The following is a 13699-nucleotide window of genomic DNA, read 5'->3' on the forward strand; positions in this document are numbered from 1 at the left end:
TTCAGTAGTTATGGCACGTGGGCTCAGTAGTTGCGTCTCACGGGCTCTAGAGTGCAGGCTCAGTAGTTGTGGCACACGGGCTTAGTTGCTGTGTGGCATGTGGGATCTTCCTGGATCAGGGATCGACCCTGTGTCCCCTGCATTGGCAGGTGGATTCTTAACCACTGCACCACCAGGGAAGTCCTAAAAAGTAGATTTAAACTTGACAGAAAATGTGGCAAGTTTAGAAGGATTCAGTCCTCATTTAGAATTTTTAAAAAAGATTTGAAAAATTGATTACAACTAATTTCACTTGTAAAAAGTTTAGGACATGCACAAAAAGCATTAAAAATGGAAGAGGGGTGCTTCCCTGGTGGCACAGTGGTTAAGAATCCGCCTGCCAATACAGGGGACACGGGGTTGATCCCTGGTCCAGGAAGATCCCACATGCCACACAGCAACTAAGCCCGTGTGCCACAACTACTGAGCCTGCACTCTAGAGCCCGTGAGACGCAACTACTGAGCCCACGTGCCACAACTACTGAAGCCTGCACGCCTAGAGCCAGTGCTCTGCAGCAAGAGAAGCTGCCTCAATGTGAAGCCCACGCACTGCACTGAAGACCCAATGCAGCCAAAAATAAATAAATTAATTAATTTTAAAAAATGTAAGAGGGGACTTCCAAAAAACCACTACTTCATCCAGGGTTGTCAGTATGGCTGATATGCTTCTGTCGTGGACAGATTATTCAAGAAAGATAATGCAGTCTGAAGTCTCCCCTCTCTATGCTAAGCAAACCTATTTTTGACTTTCAGTAGGACTGTTAGGTCACGTTCACAATGCAGACTGCTACACTGATGACTGACTTTCTTGCTGCCTTATGTAGGAAGACTCGAAGCCTTCATATTCTTAATGGAATTTTTCTGCCTTGACACTATATCTTTTTGAAGTATTTGTGAAATTCGAGAGAGCTTGTTGTATGACAATATAAGCAGCGTCCAGGGTTCAGTCCTAGGACTTTCATTCTCATCTATTTTTTTTAGCATTGAATAGCATCTAAATGCTGGTGAGTCCCAAATGTAGGTCTCCATCCTGAACCTTTACCCTGTATTCCAGAGTCAAATATCCAACTTAATCTTTTAATTAAGTTTAAGACTAATCACTTAATCTCTCCACTTGGGTGTCTAGCAAGCATCTCAAATGTAGAATGTCTCAAACCAGTCTCCTGTTCTTCCATTCTGAACTGCTCTTTTCTTACACTCCTGGCTCATCTCAGTTAATAGCAGTTTTAGTCTTCCAATTACTCAGGCAAAATCCTTGGAGCCATCTCTCATTCCTCTCTTTCTTTCACACCCTAATCCAGAACTTTCAGCAAATGCTATTGGTTCTACCTGCAAAGCATGCAGAGTCTGATCACTTCTCACACTTCCACTGCTACCACTATAATCTATAGCCTGGACTATTGCAGTGGCCTTTATATTAATTTGCTAGGGCTGCCATAATGAAATACCATAGACTGGGTGGCTTAAACAACAGAAACTTATCTTCTCATGATTCTGGAGATTAGAAATCTGAGATCAAGGTGTCAGCTGGGCTGGTTTTTCTGAGGCCTCTCTCCTGGCTTGTAGATGGTCATCTTCTTGTGTCTTCACACAGTCTTCCCTCTGTATATGTACATATCTGTGTCCTAATTTCCTCTCCTTATAGGGATGCCAATCATGTCGTATTGGAGTAGAACCTATCCTAATGACCTCAGTTTAACCTCACTTCTTCTGTAAAGATCTTATCTCCAAATACAGTCACATTCTGAAGTACTGAAGGTTAGGACGTCTATATATGAATTTTGGGGGGGATACAACTCAGCCCATAACAGCCTTCTAATTGGTCTCCTGGCTTTCACTCTTGTCTCTCAACAGTCTATTCTCAGACTCAGCAAGAGTGATTCTCAGCTCAGAACCTTCCAATGACTCCTTAGCCCTTTCAGAATAGAATTCAAAGTCCTTACAGTCACCTATAGGACACTACACTATCTGCCCTCCCCACTCTCCACCTCTCTGACATCATCTTCTATACCTCTCCCTGCACCTCTCTCACTCCACGCAGCCTCACTGGCCTATTTGCCATTCCTGGAGTACAATAGGCAGGCTCACACCCCAGTGCCTTTGCAATGGTCTTCCAACCAGAACACTTCCCCCCAGATATTCTCATGCTCAGATGTCACTTTCATGCTCAGTCATCATCATCATCCCTATGATGCTATTTAAATTGCATCCCATCCCACTTTCCTGTTTTATTTTTCTCTATAGCATTTAGCAGGTTCTAATATACTTTACACTTTATTTTCTCTCTTTGTCTATCTCTTGCAATAGATCATAAGGTTGTATATAGGGTTATCAGAGCAGGGATTTTGTTTGTTTTGTTCATCTCTGTATTTCCTGTGCTGGAATAATACCAGGCTCAAAATAGGTTCTCAGTAATTATTTGTTGAATGAAAACCACGTTGGCTGGATGCAGACTCTCCATCATTACATATTCTCTCGGATGAAGCCCCTGTCAGAATGAAATGCCAAAAAATTAGAAATATATGCTATGAAAGGTCTAAGGAAAAAGCACAATAGGGAAACTTTGTAAAGATCTCCTAGGTATTTAAAAAAAGAAGGAGAAGACAGTACAATGATAGGAGGGGGTACATCTGGGCTATGAAGCAAGGAACTTATTGAGTAACCAGCTAAACTAACCTTCACATCAGTTCCACTTACTCTTTGGAACAGATAAAAAAGTATTAATTTTTACATGTTGGTTTAGATGACTTGTTCTGTTGGGTTTGTTCCTTAATAGTTCACCCCCAAACTGTTGCTTTCTTGTAGATTGCCTGGTTCCCTGGGGACACATGATGTCTCTGCCTTTTTATCAGAAACTTCACGAGCACTATGATCGCAGCTACCACAACAGAGACCTTCACACCACCATGAGCCAGTACCAGCAGGAGAAGAAAAGCTCGGCCATCTACACCCATGGCTCCACTGCCTACAGCAGCCGCTCCTCCGCTGCCCACCGCCAGAAGTCCGAGGCCTTCAGCCAGGCGTCTGCCGCGTCCTACCAGCAGCAGGCTTCCCGGGCCTCTGAGTTTGCCCTCTCATCTGCAGTCAGTCAGAAGGCTGCCTCAGCCTACGACTATGGCTACTCCCACGGGTATGTCCAAAGCAGCCTTACAAATTTAGGGCAAAACCACATTCTCTGAATAACTTCCCCATGTCACATTTCTCATCTTCTTACTGGCAGCCCTACCTTTAAACCAGGTATGGAGCAAGGCCATGTTTTGGGAGGCCTGGGACTTATGTCTACGATTTCCCTTTACCTTCCTTCTCTGAGTTTCACAAAAAGCTTCACAGCCTCGCTGGGATGTCTTACTTGAATTACCATCTGCGATATTGCTAGAAACAGAGAAGTTTTGCCACAAGTAGTGTTCGATATTCAGCAGCAGCAGAGCCAGGAAACCTCATTTCAATACTCACAGCAGGTTTCCTGGTCCTGAAAACATTTCAACTTAGATGAGAATAGAACTTTTTTTTTTTTAAAAAGAAATGCTCATGCGGAGCCTTAACTTCCGATTTTATTTATTTATTTTTAATTAATTAATTTAATTTATTTATTTTTGGCTGTGTTGGGTCTTCGTTGCTGCGCACAGGCTTTCTCTAGCTGCAGCGAGCAGGGGCTACTCTTCGTTGTGGTGCGCAGGCTTCTCATTGTGGTGGCTTCTCTTGTTGCAGAGCACAGGCTCTAGGTGCGCAGGCTTCAGTAGCTGTGGCTCACGGGCTTAGTTGCTCCGTGGCATGTGGGATCCTCCCTGACCAGGGATCAAACCCGTGTCCCCTGCATTGGCAGGTGGATTCTTAACCACTGTGCCACCAGGGAAGTCGTAGGTGAGAATAGAATTTGAAATTCACAGACCACAGGATCCCAAACTACAGCAGAGATGTGTTCTATTCTTTCAATATATGAAAGCCAAGGTTAAAATTCTGAGCTATTATTCAAGGAGCAAATATTTTCTTTAGCCAGGGCATTTTATAAAAACATGGCCCTATCTCAGTCAGCCTAAGGATACCAGGAGCAAACTGGTACTCTGACAAAATTAGATTTAACCCATTGCGATGAGGGAGACCACACACAGAGGAAAAGAGAGTTTCAGTAGGATTCTAGGAAGCGTGGAGTTTAGATGCAGGTCTGGTCTGAAAAATGAATCCAGTGTCCTGCTGCTTTGGAAACAGTCAAGTTGAGATAAATGAGGACTGTTGTATCTAGAAAGCTCTTATGTGGAGCTCAGCACCTGGGCTGGGAACTGAGGCTGCTTCTCTGTGTCAACAGCAACTCCTCCACACAAGAAGGCAATATCTCATTCTTCCTGATAAAATTTCAAACAGCAAGCCTACTGATAATGTTTGATATTAGAGAAGAAAGTTTCTCGGTGAGCCTGTAGTCACTCAAAGGAGGAGGTTATCACAGCCCTCTACTGCAGCAGTGTCCCCGGGAGACACATTTCCTGTGAACCTTGAGCTTGGTTTCTCTGTGTTTGTTGTTCCAGCCTGATAAATGCTGGGCAGATAATTTCTCAGTCCAAGCCAATTTTTATTTTCTCCGTATCCAGAGAAAAATGTGTCATGGGGATTAAAACACACTTGCAAGATTCATGTGATTTTATTAAACATCTATCTATAGTCCACAGAAAGAATTGCTGAACTTCAAAACATAGAAATTCCTGGGCTGTGTGATCAGTAACCACCTGCTGCCTCAAATCTCCTCCATCTGGCATAGGTTGCATTATTTGTTATGAACAGATATAATTTTGTCTTACAAAATTTAAGTCCACAAAATATCTGTTAGGGCAACTGGAGAAGGTGTTTATTTCTGGGAATTAAAAAAGTTACTGAGGAAATAATACGATGGCTTGTATGTAAGGCCAGTTTCTGAAGGCAGAAACGCCTGAATCCCTGTGGGTTTAAGCAGTACCTGATCCAAGGCTGTGATTCCTGGGCACTGACATTGACCTCCTGGGAGCTTCTGCATATTCAGTACCAGAGTCTCTGGAGTTTACCTGGAATGTGGGAAGGCAACGTTCTGAAATCCCATTTAAAATGGAACAGGATCGTTTTGCAATCTCATTTTCATGGGTCATGTGTGCCAGGGGATATTCATAAGGACCTCAAATTAGCCGCAAATATGGAAATATTGTCAGTGAGGAGGTGAATTCATTTCTTTTAGCTCTTGTTTCAAATACCTGCCTTCCAAAGGAAATAGGAATGAGCACCATGCTATGTAACACTATCATTGTGTTCTCCTGAAGAATGTCCCATACATATGTTTAAGAACCTCATTTAGGAAAGCAGCTGTCCTGTAACAGAGAGGATTATGTTTTAAATATCCATTTTCCTGGTCTGTCTGTGCCAAGTCTATAGAAAATGTAGAAAATGGGTATTTTTATTACCATACAGTTGTTAAGGTAACTCCTTGTGTACTTATTTCATTCTCCCAATGCTGTAGAGGCTACAGAGCTTTTATGAATCTGTAATTCAAAGAGTTTTACTTCTTAAACTCGATTGCCAAATTTTGTTAAAATTATTTTAATTTTATACAAATTCTTTTTTCAACCACAGATGCAATATTCATATTTATTTACAATCTGATAAATTATATCTAACATTAGTAATTGAAATTTTGAGCATCTTTATATTTTATCCAGAAAACATTTGCTCTATATTATCTTTGGAAGACTTAGCCATTTTAACTATAAGGAGCCTCAGATAATAAACTTTCTGTAGGCAGTAGAACTGTAATTATTTTTCTATACTCGACCTCACATCTTCCTTCTTGCTCTATAAGTATTTATGTAGGTAAGTAGGTATTTATTAATGGCTTGCTATGTTTGAACAACTCCACTTAGTAGAAATGTAGACCTAGAAACAAGAATGGGAAGAAGATGTCAATATTTTTTCCTTTGTGTAATACAATGTAAAAGAAAAGAAAGCTAACCTAATCCCAGGGGTATTTTAGTTTTTCTTATTTTAGACCTAGAGCTAACAGGAGCAGATAATATTCTTTGAACATTTCAAAATCTTCATAATTCCTTCAGGTTGTATTTTAACTTTTTCAAAGTGGATCAACTTTTCCCTGCTAAATGAAGTCTCTCTTTGGTTGCGAAGTGTTGTTAATTAAAACTCGTGTGGGGTTGGAAATGCAATTCTGTGGAGTGTATATGAACACTAGGCTTGATCTATTTTTAGCCTCTGCTTTGTAGTTAGATGTCCAGTAGTAAAGTGGAAACTATGGAGATTTATATGTATTCAGGACCTGGCTGACCTCAGTTAAGACTTGAGAACAATGGCTTGTTCAGAGTCAGTGTGGTTTTAGCTCAGATTGGTTTACCAATTGCATTCTGAGCCAAGAGTTATAAAATAAATTCTGGAGGGCTTATTCTAAATGCTTTTGTTCTTAGTCACAGTGAGAAAAAAAAACTAAATTAAAGAAAGTAATTCAGGAAAACAAAATGATACAAGACTATTGTTTTATGTTAGTAATTCACAAATACTATTAGAGATGAAAGGAGAAATGGTACTCACGACCACTTCGCAACCGTTAGGCAAGGGTTTTTAGCCTCTGTCCATGAATAGTTTTCAACAGAGTTTTGGATGATCTCAAATTATACGCAAAATTAGGCGCAGATGAAATTTTTTTTTGCTGAGAAGGACCCTAGCTTTTATCAGATTCTCAGAGAACTCTGTGGTTCAACAAAGGTCACAACCACTGCACTAAAAAGTCTACATATAAATATCAGACAGCCCAGTGTGTGACCTGAGGATCCCTTTCTAAGGAATTAGGATAAAATAAGGAAGATGTTTACAGGGAATGTGGTATATGGAAATCAGGGTGCCATCCTTTCTTTTGAGTAAGATGGGAGTAAAAAAGAAACATTTTGTTATGCTTGATAAGTAGAAATGAATAACTTCCAGAAACCAGAGAACAACACAGGACAGTTCTTAGGTGATGGGCCCCTCAACCCTCTGTGGTAATGGTAGGCATCAGATTGTCTGATTCTAAACAGATTAAAATCCAGCCCATATGATGCCGTTCAGCATAGCATTCTCTATACCACTTTACAGTAACTCTGAGAAGTAGAAATTATTATCCTCATTTTTAAAATGAGAGAATTGGAGGGACTTCCCTGGTGGTGCAGTGGTTAAGAATCTCTGCCTGCCAATGCAGGGGACACGGGTTCGAGCCCTGGTCTGGGAAGATCCCACATGCTGTGGAACAACTAAGCCAGTGTGCCACAACTACTGAGCCTATGCTCAAGAGCCCATGAGCCACAACCACTGAGCCCACGAGCCACAACTACTGAAGCCTGCGTGCCTAGAGCCTGTGCTCCTCAACAAGAGAAGCCACCACAATGACAAGCCCGTGTACTGCAACGAAGAGTAGCCCCTGCTTGCTGCAACTAGAGAAAGCCCGCATGCAGCAATGAAGACCCAATGCAGCCAAAGAAATAAATAAATAAATTTTAAAAATAGCACAAAAAATGTACAACGAATAAGAAAATATTTTTTTAAATGAGAGAATTGGAGACCAAAGAGATTAAATGACTTTTCTTCCTTACACTCACAAATAGTGGAATAGTGACTTGAGTGCCCCAACCTACCCCAAGTCCCCCACCCTTTCTACAAGTTCCCAGTAACTCCCCTTGACTACATGGCTACCATATTTTTCTTGAAGCATCAATGTGTAGTTTTGCATTATGCTTCCTTTTCTTTCCCCTGCTTCTCCTGGAGAAACCAAGATTTAGAGCAGGGAACAATAGGTAGAAACAATAGCTAGAAAATCCCAGGGGCATTATGAATGCCAAACCTGGAACCTTACACACTCTTTAACTGTCACTTAGAATCAGACCTGGAGACTCACAAGGGCTCTGGAAGACACCAGTTTGGGAATAAGAAAACTGAAACATGAGTTACTTGCCCTGGGCACCGTGCCTAACCTTAAATTGTGCCCCTTACCTACACTCATGTCACATTGTCACATTGATTGACCCTTGGTTGTTACCCAGATCATAACCTCTTTTGAAACTTCTAGACTTTTCAGAGAACGTGCTAATGTTCAAACCAGTGTAATTCACACAGAAGATACCAATGCTAAAAACAGAGACCACAAAACACAAACCCCTGTCTTTTATTGATGGATCTGATTACAGCAGGGACTGAAGGGGACCTGAAGACTTGCTCCCTTTCCCACCCCAGTGTGGTTTCAAAAGATGCTACCAAAGAAGTCTGCTGCCTTGTGGACATCTGTGTGTCTTGACCTCAGCTATGGGTATTGGATTAGTGTCCATTTTCTATATCTCCATTTCTAGATGTTATAACATAATGGCGAGTGGATAGTCTTTGGGGTCAAACAAGCCTTTACTTACATGCAATTACACTTGCGACTTTGGATATGCCTGTAAACTCTCAGTTTCTTCATCTGTAAAATGAGGAAAATGATTGTTCTTCATGTTGGCAGCCCTAAAAGAGATAATCATGTAAGTTGTGTAGTATAATAGCAGGCACATAGGGACCGTTTAGTGAGGTTTAGGTATTGTTCATTCATTCAGTAAATATTTACTGAGTGCCTCCTGTGTGCTAAGCACTACTCTAGGTGCTTGGGATAAATTACTGAACAAATCTGACAGAGATTCCTGCCCTCTTGGAGCATGGAGAGATAGGTCATAAACAATAAATATAATAAAAAGGACAATGAATTTAAATCATGCTAAAAGGTAATAAATGTTATGGAAGCAATAAAAAATAGAATAGGGTAAGAAGGATTAAGATATAGCCTCTTCTCTAAAGAAAGATTTAACTATTATATATAAGGAAAAGGCACCATAAGTTTCTGGGTAGCAAATACAACATTCTGGGATTTGTCTTCCAGAATTTAAGTACTAAGAAAATGATGAGTCATATTACTTCCTATATGATAGGAGAAGATCAGGGGAAACATCTAATGAAAGCAGAAAGCCAGTTATTCTTTTTTATTCTGCCCAGAAATGGACAGGTTTACTGCCAGTTCCTTCTTTAAAAGGCAACTGACTTGTGTTCTGAATCCCCAAAATAAACCCTGCGTCCAAAGAGAGTAGCCTTCACCACGCATCAATCTCCGACTCTCATTGCTGTAAACCTGCAACTTGTTTGCGGAGAGAGAACTGGGAGTATCATTCCTGGTAATACCAGTTTCATACAACTGGCAATTTGTAGATCCATAGAATTGTGGAATGGCAGGAAGAGACCACAAGCTCATCTAATTCAAGCCCCTCCTTCCACAGATAATATACACTGAGGCCCAGAAAGACGTGATTCATTCTCTGCTTCATTTGCTTTGTTTCTACATTGAAAATACTATTCATCAGGCTCTTTTGCAGGTTAAATTCAAGTTTAGATGATACAAGATACCCCCATAATGGCATTAATCTTCCATAGGCAGGTGAATCAGGCTGTGAGAAGGAAGACATGTCCCCTCATAGAGTGGGAATAGAATGAGTAGCCAAAGGTGGAGGAAGGGCCATGCAGTTACCTCCCATCGCTCAGAGGTAACATGTTAACTCTGTCCACTGCTAGCCGAGCAGTGAGTGTAACTGAGCTTCCCCGCAGAGCTCTCCGAGCTGTGGGAGCCCAAGGAGCCCTTGCTACAGGCTTGACCTTTTCCACAGCAGCCTTTCTAGATGAAACAGGAGATAGCAGGAGCACCTCAAATGAGGAAGGTAACCTTCATGCAAAGTGTAGTCAACCCTAGCGACCATCCTCAGAGTGGGGTGGAATGTGGGTTTCTGGGCTGCCTTATAAATAAGTTAATAAGGCCAACTTTTACCAACCCTGGACAATTTTCAGTCCACAGACCTAGACTCTATAAGGCATCTCCTGATATTATGGTCAAGTGTCCTGCATAATATATCCAGGAAATATGGAGTGGACTCTCTCACTTCTGCTTAAAAATAGGCCATACTCACTCAGTCAGGTTAAATTAATTTCTAAAATAGCCAGGAATGGATAGAAACTGAAGGGTGTATGTGATAACCATAAAGATTTGTCTCTCAGTGTTTTACCCCCTAGCCTTTTCTAGAGCATGACTATTCTAACATTCATGTTGAGAAGTGGTTCAGGCCCCCCTGGTATTTGTTTTTAGATCATGTCTATCTATACATTAACTGTGGCAAATTACTAAAAAGGAGAGTAAAATGTTACTTGTCAGCGGAAATTTAAATAATGGAAACAATAAGGCACTAAATAGAAGAAAAAATTGTGGTTATATTACTATTTAAGTAACTAAAATTTTTTAAAAACTAAAAATGAGATATTTTGGCTTCCCTGGTGGCACAGTGGTTAAGAATCCACCTGCCAGGGGGCTTCCCTGGTGGCGCAGTGGTTGAGAGTCTGCCTGCCAATGCAGGGGGCACGGGTTCGTGCCCTGGTCCGGGAAGATCCCACATGCCGCGGAGCGGCTGGGCCCATGAGCCATGGCTGCTGAGCCTGCGCGTCCGGAGCCTGTGCGCCGCAGTGGGAGAGGCCACAACAGAGAGGCCCGCATACCGCAAAAAAAAAAAAAAAAAGAATCCACCTGCCAATGCAGGGGACACAGGTTCAAGCCCTGGTCTCAGAAGATCCCACATGCCACAGAGCAACTAAGCCCGTGCGCCACAACTCCTGAGCCTGCGCTCTAGAGCCTGCAAGCCACAACTACTGAAGCCTGCATGCCTAGAGTCCGTGCTCTGCAACAAGAGAAGCCAGCACAATGAGAAGCCTGCACACTGTAATGAAGAGAAGCCCCCGCTCTCTGTAACTAGAGAAAGCCTGTGCGCAGCAACAAAGACCCAAAAAAGCCAAAAATAAATAAATTAAATAAATTAATTAAAAATAAATAAATAAAAATAAATAAAAATAAAAATGAGATATTATTATGCTGAGAGACTGAAATAGAGAGGAAAACAGGATAACTATAAGGTAAATAATGCAAAGACAGAACGAAAGGCCAAGGGACTGTTATTTATTATGATACTGCATGTCAGTAAATTTCAAGGATGAAGTTGATGAAACTAAATTCGTGCTTGTATCTTATAAGAGACCTTTTCTGGAAAGTATATTAGTGAAAAAAGGACTCAAAGCCTCCTGCTTATCCACTAACTTTGATGTTCTCCTGAAAATTCCTTAAGTGTTTAGATTGGGAAACAGGAGAATCAAAAGGTCAGTAGAAAGTGTTGAGGCTGACATGATACCCATACCAAAGGAGGAGCGTAGGACGAAGCTGCTGTATATCAAAAGTAGACCCAAAACAACCTTTTACAAAACCCAGGGAAAATACAGTCTTTCAAGTTTTGCAACAGGGAAAAATGCAGCTGATAGAAAGATAGAAATGAGAAAAGAGACTGCAAACTCTAAGTGCTTGTTCCTGACCCTCCAGGGGGTTCTGAAGATGAAAGAGATGGACCCTCAGATCCCAGAAGCCCTGAGGAGGAGGGGCTGACCAAATGACCAAAGACAGCCAAGAAAGACAGTTTTCTAGAAGCTGACCCATAGTTCATTAAAACCACCACCTTTTCCTCCCTTCTGGGAAACAGCTGAGCGTTTTGTTTATATGCAGCAGTGCTAGGTTGTAAATATATATGAAGAGGCGGTTTTAAAGGAAAATTGTTAGAATAACAAAAATGAGTTCAGCTCCTTTGCAGCGACTCAGTAAAGTCTAATGGCAACACATAGATAAGTCAGCAATGAAAATGGAATTTCTATTTTCAAGCTTTTGCACATATCTCTGTGTCATCCTGGGATGACCTACCCATCTTTTAATGTCCAGCTCTTCCACAAAGGATTCTCTGATAACCCCAGACAGAAATTGTCTCCAAGCCTGTGAATTCAGCTTTTGTTTGCTCTAATCTTTCTGCTTATCTGCCTGTCTTCCTTCTGTCCTTCCATCCTTTCTTCCATGATTGACATAATTTAACACATCAGGCCTGGTAGCATTTACTCCCCTACTAGATGGTAAAGCTCTCAGAAAACAAGAGTCTTTTTTTTTTAATTAATTTATTTTATTTTATTATTTATTTTTGGCTGCATTGGGTCTTTGTTGCTGTGCACGGGCTTTCTCTAGTTGCGGGAGAGTGGGGGCTACGCTTCGCTGTGGTGCGCAGGCTTCTCATTGTGGTGGCTTCTCTTGTTGCGGAGCATGGGCTCTAGGCATGCGGGCTTCAGTAGTTGTGGCTCACAGGCTCTAGAGCACAGGCTCAGTAGTTGTGGCGCACAGGCTTAGTTGCTCTGTGACATGTGGGATCTTCCCGGACCAGGGCTCAAACCCGTGTCCCCTGCATTGGGGAGCAGATTTTTAACCATTGCGCCACCAGAGAAGTCCTAACAAGAGTCATTAATTTATCTAATTTATCTTCATATCCCCCTCCCACCCCAGCTTCAAGCACACTATTGTGCACACAGTGGATACTAAATAAGTTTTCTGTTGAATAAATGAAATTATTACAGAAAGTTAAGGCTTTCTGTTTGAAGTGAACCTTCTCTTGCACATTCTAAAATATCAGCTGGGTTGTGTGCTAAGTTTATGCTTAACATTACAAGAAACTACTCTTTTCCAAAGCAGCTATACAGTTTTATGTTCACATACCAAGGTACAAGGATTCCAGTTTATCCACATTAGTTATTTTCTGTCTTATTTTTTATAACCATTCTTTTGGGTGTGTAGTGGGGTCTCATTGTGGTTTTAACTTGTGCTTACTTAATGGCTAACGATGTTGACCATCTTTTTAATGTGCATGGTAGCCATTTGTGTACCTTCTTTGGTGAAATGCCTGCTCAAATCTTTTGCCCATTTTTAAATTGGATTATTTTCTGCTTATTATTGAATCATTAGAGTTATTTAAATATTTTATATACAATTCCTTTATTAATGTTTGCAAATATTTTCTCTCATTCTGTGACTTGTCTTTTCATTCCTTTAACAGTGTCCTTCAAAGACCAGAACTTTTACGTTTGATGAAATTCAGTTCATCACTTTTTTTACTTTTTTAATCATGCTTTTCATGTTATATCTAAGAACTCTGACTAACTCAATATCATAAAGAATTTCTCTTATCTTCTGAGTTTTATAATTTTACTTTACATTTAGAAATAATCCTTTTTTTTTTTTTTTTTTGGTGGTACACGGGCCTCTCACTGTCGTGGCCTCTCCCGTTGCGGAGCACAGGCTCCGGACACGCAAGCTCAGCGGCCATGGCTCACGGGCCTAGCCGCTCCGCGGCATGTGGGATCTTCCCGGACCGGGACACGAACCCGTGTCCCCTGCATCGGCAGGGGGACTCTCAACCACTGCGCCACCAGGGAAGCCCAGAAATAATCCATTTTGAATTAATTTTTTGTATGTGATGTTGAGTAAAGTTCTAAATCCATCCCTTCACTTATGGATATATAATTGTCCCAGCACCATTTGTTGAAAAGACTATCCTTTCCCCCTTAAATTCCTTAGCACCTTTATCAAAAATTAACTGACCATAGGTAAAAAGGTTTATATATGGACTCTCAATTCTGTTGCTTGGATCTGTATGCCTGTCCTTATGCCAGCACCACACTTTCTTAATTATTATTGCTTTATAATGAGTTTTGAATTTGGTAGATGTAAGTTCTCAAACTTAGTTCCTCTTCTACA

General features: G+C 41.1%; 1 protein-coding gene across 1 annotated transcript in view; it reads left to right on the forward strand.

The window, feature by feature from the left end:
• The window catches only part of MYOM1 (myomesin 1), a 148325-nt gene that overhangs the window by 4161 nt on the left and 130465 nt on the right, over positions 1 to 13699 (forward strand). Inside the window, exon 2 of the mRNA XM_081252323.1 lies at positions 2845 to 3169. Within this exon, the coding sequence (XP_081108449.1) occupies positions 2845 to 3169 (325 nt within the window). The remainder of the gene's footprint in view (positions 1 to 2844; positions 3170 to 13699) is intronic.

This window comes from Mesoplodon bidens (assembly GCF_964165515.1).
Source record: "Mesoplodon bidens genome assembly, chromosome: 13".
NCBI lineage: Eukaryota > Metazoa > Chordata > Mammalia > Artiodactyla > Ziphiidae > Mesoplodon > Mesoplodon bidens.